General features: G+C 36.6%; 1 protein-coding gene across 11 annotated transcripts; it reads right to left on the bottom strand.

Annotated features, from left to right (window-relative positions):
• Positions 1 to 10,616: 10,616 nt before the first annotated feature.
• On the bottom strand, positions 10,617 to 22,627 carry NDUFB3 (NADH:ubiquinone oxidoreductase subunit B3). 11 transcript variants are annotated; one of them, XM_028480724.2, is made up of 5 exons: positions 21,184 to 21,232; positions 20,454 to 20,523; positions 15,364 to 15,431; positions 14,607 to 14,748; positions 10,617 to 10,910 (listed from the first exon to the last, which is right to left on the bottom strand). In XM_028480724.2, the coding sequence occupies exons 4-5, from the start codon at positions 14,744 to 14,746 to the stop codon at positions 10,754 to 10,756; spliced, it is 297 nt and encodes a 98-aa protein (XP_028336525.1). In that variant the 5' UTR covers positions 14,747 to 14,748; positions 15,364 to 15,431; positions 20,454 to 20,523; positions 21,184 to 21,232; the 3' UTR covers positions 10,617 to 10,753. The 11 variants fall into 11 exon arrangements, 4 of the variants coding, with proteins under 4 accessions (XP_028336525.1, XP_007108205.1, XP_007108204.1 ...); XM_007108143.4 differs by lacking the exon at positions 20,454 to 20,523 and having other exon boundaries at positions 21,184 to 21,284; XM_007108142.4 differs by lacking the exons at positions 15,364 to 15,431; positions 20,454 to 20,523 and having other exon boundaries at positions 21,184 to 21,289.
• Between the last annotated feature and the right edge of the window lie 5,298 nt (positions 22,628 to 27,925).

Raw genomic sequence — 27,925 nt, 5'->3', positions numbered from 1 at the left:
AAATATTTCCAAATAAATAAACTGACAAGGGATTAATCTCCAAAATACACAGACAGCTCATGCAGCTCAATATCAAGAAAAAATAACCCAATCAAAAAATGGGCAGAAGACCTAAATAGACATTTCTCCAAAGAAGACATACAGATGGTCAAGAGGCACAGGAAAAGATGCTCAACATCACTAATTATTAGAGAAATGCAAATCAAAACTACAATGAGGTATCACCTCACACCTGTCAGGATGGCCATCATCAAAAAAATCTACAAACAATAAATGCTGGAGAGGGTGTGGAGAAAAGGGAACCCTCTTGCACTGTTGGCGGGAATGTAAATTGATACAGCCACTATGGAGAACAGTATGGAGGTTCCTTAAAACCTAAAAATAGAACTACCATATGACCTAGCAATCCCACTACTGGGCATATACCCTGAGAAAATCATAATTCAAAAAGAGTCATGTACCACAATGCTTATTGCAGCTCTATTTACAATAGCTAGAACATGGAAGCAACCTAAGTGCCCATCGACAGATGAATGGATAAAGAAGATGTAGCACATATATACAAAGGAATATTACTCAGCCATAAAAAGGAATGAAATCGGGTCATTTGTAGAGACGTGGATGGACCTAGAGTCTGTCATACAGAGTGAAGTAAGTCAGAAAGAGAAAAACAAATATATATTGACGCATATATGTGGAATCTAGAAAAATGGTACAGATGAACCTATTTGCAGGGCAGGAATAGAGATGCAGACGTGGAGAACGAATGTGTGGACACAGAGCGGGGGGGAAGGGGAATTGGGATGAATTGGGAGATTGGGATTGACATATATACACTTTCATGTATAAAACAGATAGCTAGTGGGAACCTGCTGTATAGCCCAGGGAGCTCAGCTCGGTGCTCTGTGGTGACCTAGGTGGGTGGGAGGGAGGTCCAAGAAGGAGGGGATATATGCATACATATAGCTGATTCACTTTGTTGTACAGGAGAAACTAGCACAACATTATAAATCAACCATACCCCAATTAAAAAAAATCTGATGGTTATGTTTTTATTTCCTCAGTTACTCTTTTAGTTACTTTTTAAAGGATTGATTTTAGGTGGTTAGGCAAAAGAGGAATTTATAGTCCTCATAAGAACTGATTTTAAAAAATTTTAAGTAAGTAAAATTACTTTAAACTTGTTCAATTCTGTTCAGCAAATATTTATTGAGGGTTTCCTTTTTACAAAGCACTGTGAAAGAAAAGTAGTGTAATTGTGTATAAATAGTTTAAATGAGAATTATACTCATAAGAATTGTGATAAAGTCTTTGTTAAAAAACAGAAGTAATGAATAGACTTTTTTCAAAGACGTCATACAGATGGCCCACAGGTTCATGAAAAGATACTCAACATCACTAATCATCAGGGGAACGAAAATCAGACAATGAGATATCACCTCACACTTGTTAGAATAGCTATTATCAAAAACAAACAAACAAAAAAACAAGAAATAACAAGTGTTGTCAAGGATGGAGAGAAAAGGGAACCCTCGTACACAGATGGTGGGAATGTAAATTGGTGCAGCCACTATGGAAAACAGTGTGGAGGTTCCTCAAAAATTTTTAAATAGAAATACTCTATCATCTTGCAATTCTACTTCTGGGTATTTATCCGAAGAAAACAAAAACACTAACTTGAAAAGATATCTGCACCCCCATGTTCATTGCAGCATTATTTGCAATAGCCAAGATATAGAAATAATATGTGTCCATTGACAGATGAATAAATAAAGAAAATGTGGTATGTATATGTACAATGGAACATTATTCAGTCATAAAAAAAGAATGAAATCTTGCCATTTGTGACAATAGAAATGGATCTTGAGGGTTTTATGCTAAGTGAAATAAGTCAGACAGAGAAAGGCAAATACCATGTGATCTCACTTACATGTGCAATCCAAAAAGGAAAAAAAAAAGAAAAACAAACCAGCCAAGCTCATAGATACAGATAAGAGATTGGTGGTTGCCAGAGGCAAAGGGTGGGGGAATGGGGGAAAATGGGTGAAGGGGGTCAAAAGTACAAACTTCCAGTTATCAAATAAATAAGTCATGGGGATGTGGTGTACAGCATGGTGACTAGAGTTAGTAATACTGTATTGTATATCTGAAAGCTGCTAAGAGAGTAAATCTTTTTTTTAAACTATTTATTTATTTATTTATTTTATTTATTTAGTTGCAGTGGGTCTTAGTTGCGGCAGGCAGGCTCCTTAGTTGCAGCTCGCCAGCCCCTTAATTGTGGCATGTGAATTTTTAGTTGCGGCATGCATGTGGGATCTAGTTGCCTGACCAGGGATCAAACCCAGGCTCCTGCATTGGGAGCGCAGTCTTAACCACTGCGCCACCAGGGAAGTCCACAAGAGAGTAAATCTTAATCGTTCTCATCGTAAGAAAAAAAATTCTGTGTCTATGTATGATGATGGATATGAACTAGACATTGTGGTGATCACTTCACAATATATACAAATATCAAATCATTGTGTTGTACACCTGAAACTAATGTAATGTTGTATGTTAACTATGCCTCCATTTTAAAAACCAGAATTAAGTCCAAATTAAACATTTGTTGAACATTTATCATGTGTAAGGCACTGTGTAGGAGATAAATAAGTTAAGATTTTCAAGAATTTAAAACCTGCTAGAGAATAAAGCAAGTATAAAAATAACTGAGTTACAAGGTAAGGCAAGATATATTTTACTAGGAGGGTACAAAGTTCTGAGCAATTTATAGGAGGGAAAGATCATTATCAAGAATCAAGACTCACTGACAAACTGCAATATCAGATTTATAGTCGTAGGAAAAAAAAAAAGTTTGGTTGGCAAAATATACTGCATGTGGACAAAATGTCTCTCGTGCCTGCCAGGTAGAGAATAGACCCACTATTAGTAATGATAATCCTGCACCTGTATGTAAGTACCAAGAGGAGAGAAATTCTTCTGTTTTGTTCATTGATGTATACTTTGTGCCATAAAGATCCCTGGTACCTAGGAGGTGCTCACTAAATATTTAAGTGAATGAATAAAATTCGAAGAAAAGGAGCTGAGATGTCTCTTTTCTAGTTGTTAACTCCCTGAAGCTTCTTGACTTGGACTTTGGAGGAAAGTTGGGCGAGCGTGCCTTATTTGCATGCGGGGGTTATGTTCCTCGTAATCTTGAGAAAACAAAACAAAAAATGACCAATGTATTGAATGAGAAATATTTATTGCATGCAACAGCCATAGGGTAATTGGTTGGCTGCATTTAGCAGAAATTAGTCTTCACCTCTGATGGTTAGTATTTTTATTACCAACTCATCAGCAAGTAGGGGAAGGTTATATAGCATGTGTCAGAAAGCTTAGGTATAGCTCAGTTCTAACATCCTCGCCAAGGGATTGGGGAAATGCCTCCCAGTCCTGGAATATATGCCCAGGTTTCCATCACAGGCCTTTTGTAAATGATCTCAGTTTTCTTGTAGGCAATTGGAACCAATGAAGCCTCTTAGACATTGGAAAATATGTGACCCTCTCCAATCCTTCATTACCACTAACCCTTTATTGATTCATAGATAAGGTGTTAATCTGTGACTAATCATCTCTATTACCTCACTTGTATATTTAGATCTCGAATTTTGTTTTTTTAAGATAAACTTTTAAAAATACATTTATTTATTTTATCATTTATTTTTGACTGCGTTGGGTCTTCGTTGCTTTCTCTAGTTGCAGCGAGTGGGGCCTACTCTTTGTTGTGGCGCGCGGGCTTCTCATTGTGGTGGCTTCTCTTGTTGCAGAGCACAGGCTCTAGGCACGTGGGCTTCAGTAGTTATGGTGCACAGGCTCAGTAGCTGTGACCCATGGGCTCTAGAGCACAGGCTCAGTAGCTGTGGTGCACGGGCTTAGTTGCTCTCCAGCATGTGGGATCTTCCCGGACCAGGGCTGGAACCCGTGTCCCCTGAATTGGCAGGTGGATTCTTAACCACTGTGCCACCAGGGAAGCCCTAGATCTTTAATTTTGAATTCATTCATTCAACAGACACTGCCTAAACACCTATCACAAAGGTACAGTCCCTGTCTTCAAGGAGGCCATGATTTAATGAGGGAGTCAGACACTGAGTGAATAATTAAGACGCATTATGATTAGTGCTATAATAGAAATATGTTTAAGGTTTAAGGCTGTAAAAAATTTCTTTCATTTACTTATAAATGTAGAAATTGATTTATTAGAATTATAATTGCTGATAAACCCAGGCCAAATATAAAGGAGCATTTATAAGCCATGAATGAAGGAATTAATACCTTGAGTTTAATCTCTGCATTTTTAAAAATATTTATTTATTTATTTATTATATTTATTTTGGCTGTGCCGGGTCTTAGTTGCAGCACACGGGATCTTCGCTGCGGCATGTTTAGTTGTGGCATGCGAGATCTTTAGTTGTGGCATGCATGTGGGATCTAGTTCCCCAACCAGGGATTGAACCCAGGCCCCCTGCATTGGGAGTGCAGAGTCTTATCCACTGGACCACCAGGGAAGTCTCCCTGTATTGTTAAATACATGAATTGTGACTTGTTTCCTTGTTGGAACTTATTCAGCATCTACAGATATGGTTTTAATTATTAATTATGTTGCACTAGAAATCCTGGTCTAAATATAAGATCTAATTTTAAACTTTTCTATCTGTATTAAACCCTCATGTTACTATCACATGGGATTCCCAGGTCCAGGTGATACCACTGCCTGTGAACCTGATTCTTCCTCAGTAAGATGATTCCATCTGTGCTGATACAGGGACTCTTTATTTTTAGGACAGCTATTGCCATGGTTACTGTGAACCACAGAGTTGGCCTTCAGTACTATGTCCCTGAACAGTATTTCCCACGAAATTTTGTAGCAAGAGAATAAATGAAATAAAATATATCATACATATAACACAAGAAGAGCTATAATCACAAAACATTCACTTAACTGTGTCATTCATTCAAATGTGTAATGCAAAGATTTTTTTAAAATCCCTTTGCTCTTCTACAATAAGGTAAAAAAGTCTGACCAATGTATTTAAAATAAGTACATTTAGAAAGATGTTTGGTTAATTATCAAGTCAGCAGGAAAAGGCAAGTTAAATGCTGTTACTATTTCCAAATTCAGTTTGGGAACGGAGCAATTAAAATTAAAGTAGGTGGAACATTTGCATGGGGTATTAAATGCTTTATTTATAATGAGATTTAATTAATAATTTACAAATACTCTAATTGATAAAAATCTACATGTAAAATATTTCTTTCCAGTCATAATTTACTTTGCAGGGCGCTCTTTGGAACATTATTAAGAATTATTCTTTCAGTTTTAAAACACAAAATGAAAATATATGACTTTTCCAAATGGCACAAAATCTTCTGATTTACATCTTAAATGTACTTAATGTTCTTATTTTGCAATGGATTTCCAGAAACATAAGTCTTTAGCAATCCTTTTTAGGTAGTTTTGTAACTTGGGGCCACATTTCAAAAGAGGTTTTTTTTTTTTAATTTTTTTTTATGTGAGATTCAACAGAAAAATATTCCTTGAGACAAGGAATTTTGTTATTGTTGTTGTTGTTTTTAAATAGCTAAAGCCAGTTTTAAATTGTTATATGTGTCAAAGTTAATTCAATCTAATACAATATATGGCATTTAATAAATTAATGAGTTAAGCATTTTGAATATTATATTTATAATATATGATAAATGTAATACTATATAAAAATAAAGTATATTATATATTTAATATATAACATAATGTGTTAAAATAACACTCTGCAATAGATCCTTTTCAATATAATTATTGGCAGGCAATGCAATTTCCATTGTGTGGTCTATTTTCTGAGTTCCTGAAGCTGATTCTCTGACCCAAAAAAATAATAAAAACAAAAGCAAAAAAACCACCCCATTTCTCTCTGCTAACTGATATTGAGGTAAATTAGGACTCAAGTGGACGATTCTACTCTCAATAGTATAGCTGTTTAATTTGAATACCTTGAAATTCTAGAGATTCTGAGGACCCATGAGGATTACATCAAATTTTGAAACTCATGTTGCCAGCTGAGTGAGAGGCCATCATGAAATAACATTTAATTTTTGTTGCTAAACTACCCGGGTTTTATATTATAAACTATACATTAAAAAAAAAAAACTTTAAAAATCTGATGAGTCCTCTGAATGCTATTTTTTAATGACAGCTGAATACTCTGAGGAGAAAGTACATTAAATCCCCGTCTTTGTCTTAACATTTTATATGTAATATGTAAATATTATCATCGACATTAAGAATACACAAATACAGAAATTAAGGGTAACACAAAGATTAAACACAATTTTTACACAATTTTTTAAAGTGCTGAATTCAGTGGTTATTATTATATTCACAGATATGTGTACCATCACTACAGTCAATTTTAGTAATTTTTTTGGCCTTACCGCACGGCATGTGGGATCTTAGTTCTCAGACCAGGGACGGAACCCAGGCCCCCTGCAGTGGAAGCACAGAGCCTTAACAACTGGACCACCAGGGAAGTCCCCAATTTTAGTAATTTTTGTCAAACATAATTTTAAATGTTTTCCTAATCATGAAGACTACATGGGGACTTCCCTGGTGGTCCAGAGGTTAAGACCCCGCACTCCCATGCTGGGGGCCCGGGTTCGATTCCTGGTCAGGGAACTAGATCCCACATGCCACAACTAAGAGCCAGCATGCCAGCAACTAAAGATTCCACATGCCACAACTAAAGATCCCGCAAGATGCAACAAACAGCCCGCACGCGATAACGAAGATCCCGCGTGCCTCAGCTAAGACCCGACGTAGCCAAATAAATAAATAAATATTTTTTAAAAAGGACTACATGCCATCATTAGTTAATATATCAGATTTATATACCCTTAGGGCAAGGTTTATTGTACTAACAGTGGGTCCAATCCATATTTTGATCTTTTTTTTTTTTGGTTGTCTTTTTTTTCATGGTTAGCTCATTGTAATTTACCTGGTAATGTTGCTGATGAAGAGTTCATAACTTATTTTCTTCTTGTTTGCTTGTTCATGCATATCACTATTAGCAGCTTCTTTGTAAAAAATCTTTTTAAGGCACTTACCCACTTCACGAAGTTTAGTTTAGTAAAACTAGTAGATAATAAATTCCCAGAACCAAGTACATATAAAGTACAATCTGTAGCAATCCACTGAAAAGTCCCTTTGTTCTCCCCTTTGGAGGGCAGAACTCCCACTTTCCCCTCAGGATACCTTAGTTACCAACAATTCTATGTGATCACTTGGTAGCCACCAAATAAGGGAAAACCCCACTGTCTGTACGTTAAACATTAGCAAAATTGAATTCATTTTTATTAAACACGAAAGTAAATATGTTTAAATTTCTTCTCTTCTCACATCAATGCATAGTCTCGTACATCCCATTAGTTGTGTGTATCCCATTTGGGGAACTACCGTCTTAGAAAATGTCTGTCTATTCTCTGATACCCAAATTTTTAAAAAGAAAAATGACAAATATGATCAGTGATAGGAAAGAGGAAGAGAAGAATGAAGGGTAAGACTCAATTTATTTCTACTGGAATAGTTTTATCTAGTCCCTAACCAAGCAAGCCTTACCAATGTCCTCTCTCTCCAAACTTAAACAAATTTATGTTAATATGTAGACTGACTGTTAAAACCCAATGTAAAGTACCTTCCTTTTCACAGTATCATTAAGGTCTATATTTGATTGAAGCAGCGAGTAGATGATTGTGAATACATCCTATCGTGCAAGTTCTGCTTGTCTCTGCTGCTTCCATCAGGTCCATAATCCTACAACCCCTTCTTTTCCTTTTTTATTTTCTTCTAATATGTTTCTTCCATCATATTAATTGCCCACTTGGATAAATTCTTATTCTTTCCATGGTTTTGTCTTTATACACATTTTCTGTGCCAACTTGTCCCTCCAAAGTCCTCATGTTACTTTAAAAAAAATGTCTAAATCTGTTTCATTAGGTGTATCAAAACAGAGTTCCCTTCAAAGTACAAGTGTACAGTAAAATGACTGTATTCATTATTTTCTTTTTCATAAAATATTACCTGCCATATTTTAGATTTTTAAAAATCCCTACTGGTTACTTCAAGCGTAATTAGAAAGTAGCACTGAGAAAAGATCCAAAACGATAATTTTATGGCATCTTATAGTAGTAATCAGATACAACATGATAGGTAACATAATTTAGTGGTAACTATGGGCTGTGGAGTCCGACCTGGATTCAAATCTAACTCTAGAACTTACTAGCTATGCCATCTTAGGTTTTGTTACTTTACTATGAACTTGGCCAACGTACAGAAAAGGGCTAATAACCCTTTTAATAATCATCTACAGTGCTTATTCATGAGGCTAGCAGACACACAATTAGCATTACTCTCAAATGTACTTTGGTCATTTTAAGAACGAGTGTCACATTTAATTGGTTCTAGTTCAAGTAATGGCAACAGCTCAGATGACAGTCGTTTGTATGCTTTGCAACTCCTAAGGTATTCAGGCAATAATTTTCAAATTAAAATATAAAGAAAACTTTATTTCTTGCTTCCAGCAAATATTGATGGATAAGAAAAATCAATTCTAAGATTTGAGAACAAAACTACTGTTATTCTCTACTATTAATGTATCAAGCACTGCACTTTCCATCTTTTCGCTACCTAACCCAGCAAATGAATTTACAATTAACCAGAGATTCAATTTCTTTAATATATATATATGGCTATTCAGGTTATTTACATCTTTAGTGAGCTTTGGTAGTTTGTCTCATAAGGATGTAGTCAATTTCATCAGTTTATTTGCATAAAGTTGCCAATAAATATTATTTTCATTGTTTTAATGTCTCTAAGGGATCTGTAGCGATGTCTCTTCTTTCATTACTAGTATTCCTAATTTGTGTCTTTTTTCTCATCAGTCTAGCTAGAGATCAATCTTATTAGCTGCATGTCACAAATTTTGCTATTTGTGTTTTCATTTTATTCAGTTAAAGATATTTTCTAATATACCTAGACTTTTTTGAGCAGGGGGTATTTACAAGTGTGCTGTCCAATTTCCAAATACTTGTAGATTTTTCAGATGTTATTTTTAGTCTAATTTCTTCATGGTCTAAGAATATACTTTGTGTTGTTTCAATCCTCTTAAATATAGTTTTATGGCCCAGAATATAGTCTGTTGTGGTAAATGTTCCATGTTCATTTGAAAAGAATGCTCTACAGAGCCTGTGCTCTAGAGCCCGCGAGCCACAACTACTGAAGCCTGTGTGCCACAACTACTGAAGCCCACGCACCTAGAGCCCCTGCTCTGCAACAACAGAAGCCACCGCAATAAGAAGCCAGTGCACTGCAACGAAGAGTAGCCCCCACTCACTGCAACTAGAGAAAGCCCACGCACAGCAATGAAGACCCATTGCAGCCAAAGATAAATAAATTTATTTTAAAAAAAAATCTGGGGACTTCCTTGGTGGTCCAGCCTTCCAATGCAGGGGATGCAGGTTCGATCCCTGGTCAGGGAACTAAAGATCCCACATGCCACGGGGCAACTAAGTCCGTGCGCCGCAACTACTGAACCTGTGCGCTCTAGAGCCCGTGCACCACAACTAGAGAGCCCGTGTGCTGCAACTACTGAGCCCACACGCTCTGGAGTCTGAACGCCACAATTAGAGAGAAGCCCACACACCGCAAGGAAAGATTCCACATGCTGTGATGAAGATCTCACGTGCTGCAACTAAGACCTGACGCAGCCAAATACATAAATAAATATTGTTAAAAATATTTTTAAAATTAAAAATAAAAATCTGGGGACTTCTTTGGTGGTCCAGTTGTTAAGACTCCGTGCTTCCATGGCAGGGGGCACGGGTTCAATCCCTGATCAGGAAACTAAGATCCCACATGCCGCAAGGTGCAGCCAAAAAAAAAAAAAAATCTGTTAGAGTACACCTGTGCTCAGAGCAGTATTATTCACAACAGCTAAAATGTGGAAGCAACCCAAGTGTCCATCAATGAATGAATGGATAAGCAAAATGTGCTATGTACACAAAATGGAATATTATTCGGCCTTAAAAAGAAAGGAAATTCTGACCCATGCAACACAGATGAACCTTGAGGACAATATGCGAAATGAAATAAGCCAGTCACGAAAAGACAGATTCTGAATGATTCTACTTATATGAGGTACTTAGTCAAAAATCACAGAGACAGAAAGTAGAATGATGGTTGCCAGAGGCTGAGGGGAAGGCAGAATGAGGGGTTATTAATTAATGGGCATAGACTTTCAGTTTTAAAAGATAAAAAGTTATGGAAACGGATGGTGGTGATGGTAGCACAACATTATTAATATATTTAATGTCACTGACTGTTCACTTAAAAACAAGATGGCAAATTTTATCACAATTTTAAAAATTAAAAAAAAAAACTATTAGAACATACCCATTTGTTCAAATATATGCTGGCTGTCTGCTATTTGCAGAATGTACTGCTGCCAGTCCTCAACCCCCCAAGTATTCCAAACCAAATCTGATATGGCTGGAGACACTTTTTTTTTTTAAAGAATGACAAAGCAGACTGGTACATGTTCTCTTACTTTATTAAATCTTACTAGTATTCTTTAAGGAACAAACACACAGATGAGTAGGCTACAGTGAAGAAATCTTCTTTTTATAAGAGAGTTAAGAAGACATTAAAAGATAATTCCAGGTATTATCTTCAGTGATGCTTCTTATCTTTTTTCTGGGACTCCAGGTAATATTCAGCCCCTACAGCTACCACAAATGCAGCAAATCCCCATTTGAATCCTTTTAATAATGCACCAACAAAGGAAACATTATTTGCAAAGCCACCCGTGTATCTCCAAGCTTCATTGCTAGAGGAAAAAAAAGGGGAAAATTATATTCACATATGACTTACATACATTCATTGAGTAAAATATATTTGATTTCATCTTTCTAACAGACTTATATGCAACCTTATATAAGATAATCTAAGTGGATCACAATAGGAATCTTTCTTTGGCATAAGATAATTAGATCTATATGCCCACATTACGTACATGAAATACAAGAGAAAACACTTGATTTCATATTTCACAGTCATAGTACTCAGGATTTTACAGAATTCTCAAATGCAAGGCTCACCTTGGCCTATCCATCACAGGTCAGTTGTGTAGCTTTGCTCATACTAGTCATTACAGCTTCATGGAAAGAGGAAGTTAAGAGACCTGGGTATTAATCTTTGCTCTGCCATACTAGATACACAACTTGGGCTCCGCAAGTTACTTAACCTGTTGGGGCCTGTTTCTTCTACTCAATAATGATTACTATTTAACTTATAGCATTATTATAAAGATTAAACAGAGTAATGTATGATGTATTTTGGCACAAAGAGTAAGTAACACTCGATAATACTATTACTATTCAAGAGGATCATTGATTTTCCCTGTCATAGAAGCCGGAACTTTAGTAGACTAATTTCGTGCTCTGGCAATCATTCTTTTGAGTATCCTGAACAGAGAAGGAAACAAATCAGAGCGCTCTAGTGAAAAATAGTCTTCTCTCACAGGGATAAATGAGTAGAAAAAATCATGTTTTAAGGAACAAAACCCACTTAACTCTAAAAATCTGACTTACGAAAGCGAATCAAATCTAATTTAAGACACCAAAACCAGACAAGACATTAGAAGAAAACTACAGATTAATATTCCTCATCAACATAGATGCAAATATTCTTAACAAAAATTTAGAAAATTTAATGCAGCAATATTTAAAAGGATAATATATCACGATGAAGTAGGGTTTACCTCAAAAGAATGCAAGATTGGTATAACATCTGAAAATGAATAAAACTAACTCGCCATATTAACAGAATAAAAAAAGAGGTGAGCGTCTTAATAGATGTAGGAAAAGCATTTAACAAAATTCAACACCTATTAGTAACAATAACAATAATAATAGTAACTCATAGTAACCCAGGAATAGAAGAGAAATTCCTCAACTTGATGAAAGGCATCTCTGAACATCCTACAACTAACATTACACTTAATGATGAAAGACTGAATGCTTTCCCCAATTAGGAATAAAGCTAGGATGTTCAAATACACCACTTTTATTCAACATTATACTAGTAGTGTTAGCCCATGCAATAATGCAAGAAAAAGAAATTAAAAGGTTATAGATCGAAAAACAAGTAACATTGTCTTTGTAGACTAAATGATCTTCTATGAAGTAAATTCTAAGGAATCTGTAAGAAACGTCTGCTAGAACTAAAAAGTGAATTTAGCAAGGTAACAAGATATAAATTCAATATATAAAAAGCAATTATATTTTTATATATTAGCAATGAACAACTAGAAATTGAAGTTTAAAAATACTGTTTACAATAGCATAAAAAATATGGAATAAGTCAGGATAAATTCAACAAAATATGTACAAGACTGTATGAACACTGCTGAGAAAATTAAAGAGGATCTAAACTGTCCATGGACTAGAAGACAATATTGTTAAGACAGCAGTTATCCTCAACTGAGCTAAAGATTCAAGGTGATCCCAATTAAATTCCAAGCAGGCTTTTTATAAAAACTGAAAAGCTCATTCTAAAATTTAAATATAAATACAAGAATTTGGAGTAGCTAAAACAATTTTTTTAAAAAGTTGGACATCTTATTTTATACTACCTGATTTGAAGACAGTGTGGTATTGACATAAAATAGGTATATTGATCACAGTAACAGAAAAGAATCCAGAAGTAGACTGTACGGATATTGTCAACTGACTTTTGACAATAGTGTCAAAGTCAATTAATGGGGAAGTATATATATATATATATAATATATATTATATATATAATATATATTATATACATAATATATGGTGCTATATATATATATATAAAATATATGGTGCTAGAACAACTGGAGGTTCATATGCAAAGACATTAACCTTCATCCTTACCTCATATGACATAAAAATTAACTCAAATGGATCATATGCCTCAATGTAAGAAAAAACACTATAAAAGCTTCCAGAAGAAGATAAGGAGAAAATCTTAGGATGCAAAAAGCACAAACCATAAAAGAAAAAAATGCTAAATTGGGACTTCAGCAAAATTTAAAACTCTTTGAAAGACATCATTAAGAAAATGAAAAGAGGGACTTCCCTGGTGGAACAGTGGTTGAGAATCTGCCTGCCAATGCAGGGGACATGGGTTCGATCCCTGGTCCGGGAAGATCCCACATGCTGCAGAGCAACTAAGCCTGTGCACCACAACTACTGAGCCTGTGCTCTAGAGCCTGCAAGCCACAACTACTGAGCCTGCAGGCCACAACTACAGAAGCCTGCGTGCCTAGAGCCTGTGCTGTGCAACAAGAGAAGCCACCGAAATGCGAAGCCTGCGCACCGCAATGAAGAGTAGCCCCCGCTCACTGCAATTAGAGAAAGCCTGAGTGCAGCAATGAAGACCCAATGCAGCCAAAAATAAATAAATAAATAAATAAATTTATTTTTAAAAAAAGAAAATGAAAAGATAAGCCACACTCTGGGAAAAACATCTGCAAAACTTTTATCTGATAAAGGACTTATATTAAAAATATATAGACAACTCTTATAATCCAATAAAAGACAAACACTCTAATAAATAGAATGGGCAAAAGATCTGAATAAACATTGCACCAAAGAAAATATACAAATGACAAGCATATGAAAAGATTCTCATGATCTTCATTCTTCATGGAAATGCAAATTAAAACCCAAAGAGATATTACTATCACATTCACTAGGATGGCTAAAATGAAAAGGCTGATAATACCAAGTATTGTGGACGACATTGAGCAATTGAAATTCTCATGCATTGTTGGCGGGAATGCAAAATGGTACAGCCACTTTGTAAAACAGTTTGGCAGTTTTTTATTTAAAAAAAATACACTTTTCAAATGATTCAGAAATCCCACTGTTAGGTATTTACCCAAGAGAAATGAAAGCATATGTTCACACAGACTTGTACTTGAATGTTTAAAGCAACTTTACTCATAATAGCCAAAAACTGGAAACAAGTCAGATGGCCATCAACTGGTGAACAGTAAACAAAATGAGGTATATGCATACAATGTAGTACTCAGCAATAAAAAAGGAAGGAACTATGGATAAAAGTTAACAATGTCTCAAAAGCACTATGATAAGTGAAAGTGGCCAGAACAAGACTACAGACTGTATGATTCTAATTGAAAAAGCAGATCAAGGGTTGCCAGGAACCAGGGGTAGGATAACACTGAGTGCAAAGGATCATCAGGGAACTTTTTGGTATTCTAGAAGTATTCTGCACCATGATTGTGGTGGTAGTCACATAACTGCACACGTAACTGCACACATCTCTCAAAACTCATGGAATGATACACTTAAAGTGGGGTGAATTTTACTGTATATAAGTGGTATTTTAATAAAGCTGATGTTAAAACTTAAATGTAAAAGGCCATTTTCAATTATTTTTTAAAAAAGAGAATACATTGAAAAGGAACATAGATACTGCTTCTCTAGGATAAGTTCTATTTAAATTATTTAATTATTCTTACCGGCCCCATGGATCCCTTAGCCCTCGTGCAGCCAGCTTCTCCTGGACAGTTTCTAATGGTGTCCCTTCTATATTCCATTGTTTATAATCTGGAAGTTCCATTTTACTATGACCATGTTCATGTCCATGTCCATGGGCCATGTCTACAGGAAAAGATTAATTTAAGGGAGAAATACATATATTGTAGATATCAAGTACCCAAGTTTACTATTTATGTTTTAAGGTAAAACATTTAAAGTTAATGTTTTAAAAAGAAAGGCAATATAAATACTTGAAAATTCGAAGCTAAGAAATTTTATAAAACAGTGTCTCTTTACATAACTAGTACATGTTCACAGTTTGGAAATATACATATGCAAAATATAAAAAAGAAAAATAATCGGTAATCCCATCACTAAGAGATAACCATTTACTATTTGGTTTCTTTCTTCATTATAATAATAGCAAATATTTATCATGCCCTATGTGCCAGGTGCACTGTGATAAAATGCTTTAATTGTCTTGACTCCACATTATTCCTAAAACAACTCTTTGAACTTAAATTACTATTATTATCCCCATTTTATAGATGAAGACAATGAGGCTCCAAGAAAGTAAGTAACTTTCTGAAGGCAACAGAAGTAGTTAATGGTACAACTGGGTTTTGAACATGGCAGTTTCATTTCAGAGCCCTTGCTCCTAACTTTTAAGCAATACTGTTTCCTTCTTTTCAGTCTTTCGTAATGCATGAATATCTATAACAAAAATGTTGTACATACTGTTTTGTTACGTGCTTTCTTCAGATGATTCTTTAAAAATGCAGTATGAACGTTTACATGAACGTTTTCTGTAAAGAGCCACATAGTAAATATTTTAGGCTCTGTTGGCCAAGAGGTAAAATCAAGGTTATTATGTAGGTACTTTATATAACAGGAGAGAAAACAAATTTCCATAAATATTTATTGATAAAATTCAAAATATAACAACTGAGTATAATTTTTTATAATACAAGTCTTCTGATGAAAAAATGCAATTCCTTTTTCGGGGGATACCATTTTGCTTAACTGAGGCTCAAAGTTTAGTGTTCCTTAGTATCAAATTGATTGCAAGTGTTCATCTGTAAAAACCCTTCTTAACTCACTGGCCACATAAAAACAGGCAAGGGGCTGAATTTGGCCAGCAGGCTGTAGTTTGCTAACTCTTTTTTTAAAAAAAATAAATAAATAAATTTATTTATTTATTTTTGGCTGCATTGGGTCTTCCTTGTTGTGCACGGGCTTTCTCTAGTTGTGGCGAGCAAGGGCTACTCTTCATTGCAGTGTGCGGGCTTCTCATTGCAGTGGCTTCTCTTTTTGCAGAGCACAGGCTCTAGGTGCATGGGCTTCAGTAGCTGTGGCTCGCGGGCTCCAGAGCGAAGGCTCAGTAGTTGTGGCTCACAGGCTTACCTGCTCCGCGGCATGTGGGATCTTCCTGGACCAGGGCTCGAACCCATGTTCCCTGAATTAGCAGGCGGATTCTTAACCACTGTGCCACCAGGGAAGTCTCTAGTTTGCTAACTCTTTTTTTTCTTTTTACTTTTTTTTTTTTTTTTTGGTACGTGGGCCTCTCACTGTTGTGGCCTTTCCCGTTGCGGAACACAGGCTCCGGACGCGCAGGCTCAGCGGCCATGGCTCACGGGCCCAGCCGCTCCGCGGCATGTGGGATCTTCCCGGACCGGGGCACGAACCCGTGTCCCCCGCATCGGCAGGCGGACTCTCAACCACTGCGCCACCAGAGAAGCCCTGCTAACTCTTGATGTAGATCAACAGAGACTTTTTAAAAAAATTTTTATTGAAATATAGTTGATCTACAATGTTGTGTTAGTTTCATGTGTACAGCAAACTGATTCAGATATACATATATTAAGTATAAGTATTCTTTTTTTTTAACATACTCTTCCATTAATAGAGTCCTTAGGACCCCTTTTTATTTTATTTTATTTTATTTTATTTATTTTTTGTGTGTGTGTGCTACGCGGGCCTCTCACTGTTGTGGCCTCTCCCGTTATGGAGCACAGGCTCCGGACGCACAGGCTCAGTGGCCATGGCTCACGGGCCCAGCAGCTCCACGGCATGTGGGATCTTCCCGGACCGGGGCACGAACCCATGTCCCCTGCATCGGCAGGCGGATTCTCAACCACTGCGCCACCAGGGAAGCCCGTGGGACCCCTTTTTAATCGATAAATTTGCTTTAATAAAATATGCCCCCAATGGGTATATAAAGGTTTCAGTTTTCTAGTGTTATTTTTGTTTGTTTGTTTTTGTTTGTTTGTTTTTTGTTTTTGCGGTATGCGGGCCTCTCACCGCTGTGGCCCCTCCCGCTGAGGAGCACAGGCTCCAGACGCGCAGGCCCAGCGGCCATGGCCCACAGGCCCAGCCGCTCTGCGGCACGCAGGACCCTCCCGGACCGGGGCACGAACCCGCGTCCCCTGCATCGGCAGGCGGGCTCCCGACAACTGCGCCACCAGGGAAGCCCTCTAGTGTTATTTTTATAGATAATACAAAAATAAACTTGAGCTCAGTCCCCAGTTATATTGTTATGAATTTCAAATTAATAGGGTATGAATTAATAATGCTATACTGTAATTTGTATAAGGTTAGCAGTAGCAATTCTATAATCACCGCTTTCCAGAAATAAAACCAAACCAAATAATTATTACCAATAATCATTACCATTTATAACTATAAACAAGTCCAATAATAAGGCAGGATTCTTACACTGAATTTTAGAAGACAGAGGTAATTATTAGATAGTGTATACTAAAGACACATTATGTGAAGTGCTCATTTCATTAAACAGTAGTTCCCAGAATATGGGGGACAAAACTGTACATAGTAATTCTTACAAATTAGCCAACACTTAATATTTTTATTTATAGACATGTTAAGATGTCAAAAAACATTGTTGATGATTTTCACGTTTAAAAGAGAATAAAAATGAACACCTACCAAACACAAGTTAAAACTACAACATTCACAACTTTGAATGAAACATTTAATCCATTATTTCATTATTATTTGGTGGATTCAATAATATAAAGGAAACAAATTATGGTTTCAGATTTCAGTCTGACTTTTGAGATTCAATACATTATCACAAAAGAAAGACTTCTAGAAGCATTTAATTATAATGATAAAGTGTTGGCTTCTTCTAACTATATTTTCCAAAAAATATTTTTTAAACGTTTCATTCCAAAAATCTTTAGATTACAAGAAAACTCTTATTTTGGCAAATGTCAATTCTAGAACATTAAACGTACTTGAGTATCAATGTACTTGGAAGAGAATACAAAACAAAGGTAAAAAAATTTTGATTAAATAGCTTGATTTTGAAAATGAAAATTGAAATATTACCATGGTATGAAGGCTGTCTCAAAGTTACAATACTACTATGCTCAAAATATTAAGTAATTTCGAAGATATATCTTTGAAAAAAAAATGAACGTATACCTATACTCATTTCTCCTAAACAAATTTCCTTTAATAAATTCAATGTATTTTCTCTTCTATCTAATTAAAATATTTCAGTAAGAGTCCCTTCATAGGCATTTACTAAATATTTTAATGACTTTTCAAGAAGAACAAAAAGTTGAACAACACTATTTTTAGGGAAGCTTCATTTTCTCTTAAAAATTATTTCTACTTCAGAATAGCCATAAATCAAACAATGATATCCTGATCACTTGAAGGAAGTGCTGTACAGATCTGGCATCAAACCCTGAATGCACCATTAATAGCTGTAAAATCCTGTGCAAATCATTTAAATCTTGCTCAACTTCAGTTTCTTCATATAACATGAGGTTAAAACCTACCTTGCAAGATTGTGAGAATTGGGGAAAACACATTGTGATGATGTGCCTTCCACTTTCACACCCAGGTGGTGAGAATGTGATTTAACAAAACCACTGTAAAAAACTGTTTGGTATGACCTAGAAAAGTTAAACATTTGAATATCTTACGGCCTAGCAATTCCAGTCATAGGTACTGTATATATACTCTAGATCTGCACTGTCCAATATGGTAGCCACTAGCTCCCTAAATGTGGCCTATGCAACTGGGGAACTAAAAATTTTTATTTAATTTTAATTAATTTAAATTTCAAAACGGATTTTCAAACCAGTTATTGGAAAATTTTAAAGTGTGTTTGCTACAAACTGGGCATGCAAAGCTGCTTTATCAACTGTAAATTTTATGAAATGTAAATGCAGATCAAGTGTTTGCATTTATGGAAACAGCGTATTCTGTAAGAGTAAAACACATCACTTTTGAAGACAGCATGAAGAAAATGTAAAATATTTCATTAATAACTTAATACTGATTACACCTTAAAATGATAATATTTTGAATATATACACTCGGTTAGTTAAAATACATTATTAAAATTAATTTTATATTTCTTTTTACCTTTTTAATATGGCTACTAGAAATTTTTAAATAACATATGCGGTTTGTATTATATTTGCACTAGACAGCACTGCTCTAGAGAAACTCTTGCATCTGTATAACAGATATATTTTATAATCAACAGGCAAATAGATAGGGACTTCCCTGGTGGCGCAGTGGTTAAGAATCTGCCTGCCAGTTCAGGGGACACGGGTTCGAGCCCTGGTCCGGGAAAATCCCACATGCCACAGAGCAACTAAGCCCGTGCACCACAGCTAATGAGCCTGCGCTTTTAGAGTCCGCAAACCACAACTACTGAAGCCTGCGTGCTGCCACTACTCGAGCCCATGCTCCACAATAAGAGAAGCCACCACGATGAGAAGCCCACACACCGCAACAGAGTAGCCCCGGCTTGCCACAACTGGAGAAAGCCCGGTGCAGCAACGAGGACACAACGCAGCCAAAAAAAAAAAAAAAAAAAAAAAAAAAAGAGAATGCAAGAGAATCAGGTGGAAAAACTGTTAAAATAAAAATTCCACAAAAATGACAAACACACAATGAAAAAAAAAGAATCTTTCTAGCCATATAATTTATGCTAGCCCCAAACTGTAAACAACTCAAACTCAATTCCAACTATGGAATGGATTAATTATGGAATATTACACAATGAAAAACAACATGCAAAAGTATGAATGAATTTCACAAATATAAGAATGAGCAAGGGGTGAGTCAGAAAAAAATACACACTTTGAATCTCATTTATATAAATGAAAAAACCTAACAATTCATTTTCTAGGAAAAAAATTTAAGTGAAACAAGTAAATGATTATTACAAGTTAGGATGCTGGTTACCTCTTGCTGGAGGAGATGGAATCACAGAAACTCATTCAAGGAGCTTCTAAGGCACTGTTTTTCAACGTATTGTAATTACTGTACCCCAAAGGCGCTTTAAGACCTTTTTTTCCCCCTAATCATGTTCTCACCCTACCCCTCCACATGAAAATTTAATACCACAGTTTATGTTCTATGGCTCTTTGGAGGGCACAAACTATTGTATTATCTAATGGTTTTTTTGCCCTCTCACCCCCACCCCACAAGAACCATTTTTTACCCTTAAAAGGCAATACCTCTGCTGAGAATGCATATTTAAGTTTTGGGCAATGCTTTAGTTCCTAACCTGAGAGGTGGTGATCAAGTGTTTGCTTAACTATAATTCCTAAAAATGTACTTATGTTTTATACAGCCTTCTGTTATGTATACTTCACAATAAAAACTAAAATTAGATAAAGTGACTTAAATCGTGCCAAGGACTCAACAAGAGGTGACTATTTTCCTTTCAGAGCTTTTCAGACAAGAACAGCAAGGAAATAAGTTCAACAAGGAAAGAGCATGTAATCATGAATTTTTTTTCACCTCCTTCTATCTACCTATGTTTGGAGTGAACCTACAAGTTTGTTGGATATCAACCTCCACTAACGGGAGCTGGCTCTAGTACAGGAACAGCGTTGGCATCTTTCCCTAAGAAGGAAATAAAAGGGCAATGCCGCTTACACTATATGAAATTTCACAGTTTACCGAAGACTTTGAAGTATAGATTCCAATTTCTCCTCATTTAAAAAATGGTACCATAAGAACATTAGAAAATAAAAGACAAATTAACTGTTTTCCCCTTTAGGGTCCCTTCCAGTCCCTGTATCCGCGTATATGCAATTTAATAGTAATCACACTAAAAATTGATGTGATTTTGTACCCTTTTAACATTGTGTCATAAACTTTCATACCAGAAAAATCTTATTTAAAACTGTACTATACATACTCGTGAGGCAGGCATTACAAGTATCCCTATTTTACAAATTTTCGATTTGAGTGCGGTTGTGCCTTCATTCGACTCAAAGATAAACCAAAAAACACGGGGCGGGGGGTGTTGCGGGTGACACAGGAGGAAAAAAAGCATCTGGACTTAACAACCACAGTGATCCTCACAGCATCCTTCTACAACCACCCCTCACGACCCCAGGACTTCATAGTTCTCTCCTGCTAGTTCTTCGATCTCCTTCCCTCTTGAGCTACTCATTCTCATCATCCTTCTCTATTTAGTCTCTCCTTTTCGACAATCCCCGGAGTAGAGTCTCATTCTCATTCCCGATCAAGAGATCTACCACCAGCTCCCCTATTTACCTGACAGCAATCTGACCTCTCAGGACACTCAAGATTCACCCCACCAGCCGGAGGCAACCGGAAACGGAAGTTGTCACCTCGAGTACCTTACGGCAGGAAAGCAGAGAAGAAATTTAACATTCTGGTCCTGGGTCACAGATTCCTGGACCAGGTGGAGGTGACATGAAGGAGGCTGGAAGTGGACATTTTCCCCGCACATCTGTGCATCCGGAGTCTGACCGAGGTAAGAGAAACTGTGGAGAACACAGGGCGGGGAAAAGGCGACGTGGTTCTTCCTCGGAGACCGGAATCTTTAGACTTTGCACAGGGGGAGGGCCGCGGGCATACTGCTGCCAATCAGCGGTGCTGTTGTTGGAGCGTGGAATCACCCAATGGGAGGGCCAGTTGTTGCGCTGCAGTTGGCAGGCTGCTGCGGGAGGCGGTGGCGGTGGCGGTAAGAAGCCGGAGGCAGAGGGGTGACAGGTAGGCGGCGGCGCTGTCTCTGGGGGACGCGGAGTGCCAGATAGGAGGGATTTTCTTCTTCTCCGGCTACAGGAACTATAGAGGGGATCTGCCGAGGGTGGTCTGGGAAGGCGGTAGCCGGAGCGTTGGGTGTTGGTGGTTTCGGAACCTCTAGACCAGCTAGCAGCTTGGGAGGGTCGTGAGGAGAAGGCAGCCGAGGCGGGTGGAGGCTGAGCCCTGCGGGGCGACGTAGGGGCCTCAGGCGTGGGGGGCTGCGGTGGCGCCGGCGGAGACGGGAGAGAGGCCGGAGTAAGACGGCGTCGTGAGGGCTGGAAGAATTCCTTGCACGGAGCTCCGAGAGAGAAGAGAACGCGCGGCATTGCAGGCACCTGAGAGAAATCCTAGGGCTTGCTTCTTCTTAGGGCCGTTTCTCAGGGTGGGAACGGAGGACGCGGAGAAGAAAGATATATATTGGCGGCCAGATCCTTGAAAGTCTTCGTAGCTGTATATTATGTAATCCTTGGCCGTTATTTACTCAAACAACCAGGTTGCTCCTCATAGAAGAGGAGTTCTTGCAACCTCTTGATGTGTGAGGGTAGTTTTTTCGTTGGTTTGACTGTTTTGTACCCCGGCAGGCTCTGTGGGCGAAGAAGCATGAAGGATAAAGTAGTCACGAAGAGCTTATCCCAAATATGGACTTGGGTTGAGAGATGTGTTAGTCTGAGATGAGCGTGGCCAGGTTCACGTTTTGTAGTTCGTGAATTTATTTGTTTTGAGGGTCAAGGCTGACAACAAGTCTTTTTCTTTTAATCTTCAGGAAAGTGGAGACCCTCAAAAATCTATAGTAGGAGGTAAGTGCAAGTTGGAAAATGACTAGAAAATTAGTTGGTAGATTTTTTTACCCCCTAAATATTGTGGATGTTAGAGACTTTGAAAATTAGGTGTGGTCTGATTTTGGTGGGGGGAGAGTCCTCTTTTTAAGTAATTTGCTCTATGAGTCTGAGAAACCAGTTTGAATTATTTATTTCTTAGGTTTAAAAAGTATGTTCTTTGAACCTCTCCGGTGGAGGTAAAATGTATTTACAGACATAATTAATTGTAGATTATCATGTTTTTTCTAAGTTTTTATAATTCATTATTTGCACAATGAAATACAGAATTAAAATAGGAATTCCATTCAGTGTGTATTATGGAATGACAGACTACATTAAAAACTTGATTTTATAAGCTCACTGGAAAGCAGTTTTAAAGGAAGTGTTATAAATTTCTAAAATGTGAGCTGATTGAAATGTTGCCTTTAGCTTAGAAGATAAAGACTCATGTAGTATTTATTAGCAAGTGTATCATTTTCCTGAGCTTATTTTAATACTGCATGTCAGAAAAACTTTCTAAAATGTGATTTTTTTTCTATTATTGATAATTTATATTAGTGTATCCCAGAAACTAAATTGAAAAAAAATTTTTTTCCACATGTCATTTGGTAAAGAGAGCTGGATCATTAGAGTTTGTTTTTAAATGTTTAGCATACTGAGATATTTATCAGTGTTTCAGATAAAAATTTTGATACTTGATGTTTCATTCTTGGTCGTTTTATCTTTTGGCAAGAATAATACTCTCAGTCCAAAGAACAGTTCTGCTTCTGTTTTACGTGCAGTTCTGTAGTGTGAGTACCTGTGAACAAATCTCTGCTTTCATGCAGGGTATATGTGTCTCTGTGTGTGTATGTATGTGTTTCTTCTTATTATGTAAGCAGCCTACTAGAGTTGTCTTAGAGAACTAATGGCTGATTTTGAATGGCCAGTAGGTGTCCTTGTAGAATGCAATAAAGTTGAACATTGAGTAGGAAATTACCAAGTGATTTAAGGACTGCTAGTCCAAATTAGAATATAATAATAATTGGCTGATTATTTATACATCATTAGAAATTCTCTTTTCTGATACATTTCAGTATTGTTTATAAGGAATTTGAAACAATGGCTGTAAAGAAGTATAATTGTTTGCCCTAAAATGGATCTCAGTTTTCTAGTGTTATTTTTGTTTGTTTGTTTTTGTTTGTTTTTTGTTTTTGCGGTATGCGGGCCTCTCACCGCTGTGGCCCCTCCCGCTGAGGAGCACAGGCTCCAGACGCGCAGGCCCAGCGGCCATGGCCCACAGGCCCAGCCGCTCTGCGGCACGCAGGACCCTCCCGGACCGGGGCACGAACCCGCGTCCCCTGCATCGGCAGGCGGGCTCCCGACAACTGCGCCACCAGGGAAGCCCTCTAGTGTTATTTTTATAGATAATACAAAAATAAACTTGAGCTCAGTCCCCAGTTATATTGTTATGAATTTCAAATTAATAGGGTATGAATTAATAATGCTATACTGTAATTTGTATAAGGTTAGCAGTAGCAATTCTATAATCACCGCTTTCCAGAAATAAAACCAAACCAAATAATTATTACCAATAATCATTACCATTTATAACTATAAACAAGTCCAATAATAAGGCAGGATTCTTACACTGAATTTTAGAAGACAGAGGTAATTATTAGATAGTGTATACTAAAGACACATTATGTGAAGTGCTCATTTCATTAAACAGTAGTTCCCAGAATATGGGGGACAAAACTGTACATAGTAATTCTTACAAATTAGCCAACACTTAATATTTTTATTTATAGACATGTTAAGATGTCAAAAAACATTGTTGATGATTTTCACATTTAAAAGAGAATAAAAATGAACACCTACCAAACACAAGTTAAAACTACAACATTCACAACTTTGAATGAAACATTTAATCCATTATTTCATTATTATTTGGTGGATTCAATAATATAAAGGAAACAAATTATGGTTTCAGATTTCAGTCTGACTTTTGAGATTCAATACATTATCACAAAAGAAAGACTTCTAGAAGCATTTAATTATAATGATAAAGTGTTGGCTTCTTCTAACTATATTTTCCAAAAAATATTTTTTAAACGTTTCATTCCAAAAATCTTTAGATTACAAGAAAACTCTTATTTTGGCAAATGTCAATTCTAGAACATTAAACGTACTTGAGTATCAATGTACTTGGAAGAGAATACAAAACAAAGGTAAAAAAATTTTGATTAAATAGCTTGATTTTGAAAATGAAAATTGAAATATTACCATGGTATGATGACTGTCTCAAAGTTACAATACTACTATGCTCAAAATATTAAGTAATTTCGAAGATATATCTTTGAAAAAAAAATGAACGTATACCTATACTCATTTCTCCTAAACAAATTTCCTTTAATAAATTCAATGTATTTTCTCTTCTATCTAATTAAAATATTTCAGTAAGAGTCCCTTCATAGGCATTTACTAAATATTTTAATGACTTTTCAAGAAGAACAAAAAGTTGAACAACACTATTTTTAGGGAAGCTTCATTTTCTCTTAAAAATTATTTCTACTTCAGAATAGCCATAAATCAAACAATGATATCCTGATCACTTGAAGGAAGTGCTGTACAGATCTGGCATCAAACCCTGAATGCACCATTAATAGCTGTAAAATCCTGTGCAAATCATTTAAATCTTGCTCAACTTCAGTTTCTTCATATAACATGAGGTTAAAACCTACCTTGCAAGATTGTGAAAATTGGGGAAAACACATTGTGATGATGTGCCTTCCACTTTCACACCCAGGTGGTGAGAATGTGATTTAACAAAACCACTGTAAAAAACTGTTTGGTATGACCTAGAAAAGTTAAACATTTGAATATCTTACGGCCTAGCAATTCCAGTCATAGGTACTGTATATATACTCTAGATCTGCACTGTCCAATATGGTAGCCACTAGCTCCCTAAATGTGGCCTATGCAACTGGGGAACTAAAAATTTTTATTTAATTTTAATTAATTTAAATTTCAAAACGGATTTTCAAACCAGTTATTGGAAAATTTTAAAGTGTGTTTGCTACAAACTGGGCATGCAAAGCTGCTTTATCAACTGTAAATTTTATGAAATGTAAATGCAGATCAAGTGTTTGCATTTATGGAAACAGCGTATTCTGTAAGAGTAAAACACATCACTTTTGAAGACAGCATGAAGAAAATGTAAAATATTTCATTAATAACTTAATACTGATTACACCTTAAAATGATAATATTTTGAATATATACAGTCGGTTAGTTAAAATACATTATTAAAATTAATTTTATATTTCTTTTTACCTTTTTAATATGGCTACTAGAAATTTTTAAATAACATATGCGGTTTGTATTATATTTGCACTAGACAGCACTGCTCTAGAGAAACTCTTGCATCTGTATAACAGATATATTTTATAATCAACAGGCAAATAGATAGGGACTTCCCTGGTGGCGCAGTGGTTAAGAATCTGCCTGCCAGTTCAGGGGACACGGGTTCGAGCCCTGGTCCGGGAAAATCCCACATGCCACAGAGCAACTAAGCCCGTGCACCGCAACTAATGAGCCTGCGCTTTTAGAGTCCGCAAACCACAACTACTGAAGCCTGCGTGCTGCCACTACTCGAGCCCATGCTCCACAATAAGAGAAGCCACCACGATGAGAAGCCCACACACCGCAACAGAGTAGCCCCGGCTTGCCACAACTGGAGAAAGCCCGGTGCAGCAACGAGGACACAACGCAGCCAAAAAAAAAAAAAAAAAAAAAAAGAGAATGCAAGAGAATCAGGTGGAAAAACTGTTAAAATAAAAATTCCACAAAAATGACAAACACACAATGAAAAAAAAAGAATCTTTCTAGCCATATAATTTATGCTAGCCCCAAACTGTAAACAACTCAAACTCAATTCCAACTATGGAATGGATTAATTATGGAATATTACACAATGAAAAACAACATGCAAAAGTATGAATGAATTTCACAAATATAAGAATGAGCAAGGGGTGAGTCAGAAAAAAATACACACTTTGAATCTCATTTATATAAATGAAAAAACCTAACAATTCATTTTCTAGGAAAAAAATTTAAGTGAAACAAGTAAATGATTATTACAAGTTAGGATGCTGGTTACCTCTTGCTGGAGGAGATGGAATCACAGAAACTCATTCAAGGAGCTTCTAAGGCACTGTTTTTCAACGTATTGTAATTACTGTACCCCAAAGGCGCTTTAAGACCTTTTTTTCCCCCTAATCATGTTCTCACCCTACCCCTCCACATGAAAATTTAATACCACAGTTTATGTTCTATGGCTCTTTGGAGGGCACAAACTATTGTATTATCTAATGGTTTTTTTGCCCTCTCACCCCCACCCCACAAGAACCATTTTTTACCCTTAAAAGGCAATACCTCTGCTGAGAATGCATATTTAAGTTTTGGGCAATGCTTTAGTTCCTAACCTGAGAGGTGGTGATCAAGTGTTTGCTTAACTATAATTCCTAAAAATGTACTTATGTTTTATACAGCCTTCTGTTATGTATACTTCACAATAAAAACTAAAATTAGATAAAGTGACTTAAATCGTGCCAAGGACTCAACAAGAGGTGACTATTTTCCTTTCAGAGCTTTTCAGACAAGAACAGCAAGGAAATAAGTTCAACAAGGAAAGAGCATGTAATCATGAATTTTTTTTCACCTCCTTCTATCTACCTATGTTTGGAGTGAACCTACAAGTTTGTTGGATATCAACCTCCACTAACGGGAGCTGGCTCTAGTACAGGAACAGCGTTGGCATCTTTCCCTAAGAAGGAAATAAAAGGGTAATGCCGCTTACACTATATGAAATTTCACAGTTTACCGAAGACTTTGAAGTATAGATTCCAATTTCTCCTCATTTAAAAAATGGTACCATAAGAACATTAGAAAATAAAAGACAAATTAACTGTTTTCCCCTTTAGGGTCCCTTCCAGTCCCTGTATCCGCGTATATGCAATTTAATAGTAATCACACTAAAAATTGATGTGATTTTGTACCCTTTTAACATTGTGTCATAAACTTTCATACCAGAAAAATCTTATTTAAAACTGTACTATACATACTCGTGAGGCAGGCATTACAAGTATCCCTATTTTACAAATTTTCGATTTGAGTGCGGTTGTGCCTTCATTCGACTCAAAGATAAACCAAAAAACACGGGGCGGGGGGTGTTGCGGGTGACACAGGAGGAAAAAAAGCATCTGGACTTAACAACCACAGTGATCCTCACAGCATCCTTCTACAACCACCCCTCACGACCCCAGGACTTCATAGTTCTCTCCTGCTAGTTCTTCGATCTCCTTCCCTCTTGAGCTACTCATTCTCATCATCCTTCTCTATTTAGTCTCTCCTTTTCGACAATCCCCGGAGTAGAGTCTCATTCTCAT

Source organism: Physeter macrocephalus, chromosome 2 (assembly GCF_002837175.3).
Source record: "Physeter macrocephalus isolate SW-GA chromosome 2, ASM283717v5, whole genome shotgun sequence".
NCBI classification, from domain to species: domain Eukaryota; kingdom Metazoa; phylum Chordata; class Mammalia; order Artiodactyla; family Physeteridae; genus Physeter; species Physeter macrocephalus.
This window is presented reverse-complemented; position numbering and strand designations above follow the sequence as displayed.

Coding starts and splice junctions, on each gene's coding strand:
- NDUFB3 (XM_007108142.4), bottom strand. CDS start 14,746: ATGGCCCATGGACATGGACATGAACATGGTCATAGTAAAATGGAACTT. Junction 10,911..14,606: donor CTAAGGGATCCATGGGGCCG/GTAAGAATAATT, acceptor TTTTTCCTCTAG/CAATGAAGCTTGGAGATACA.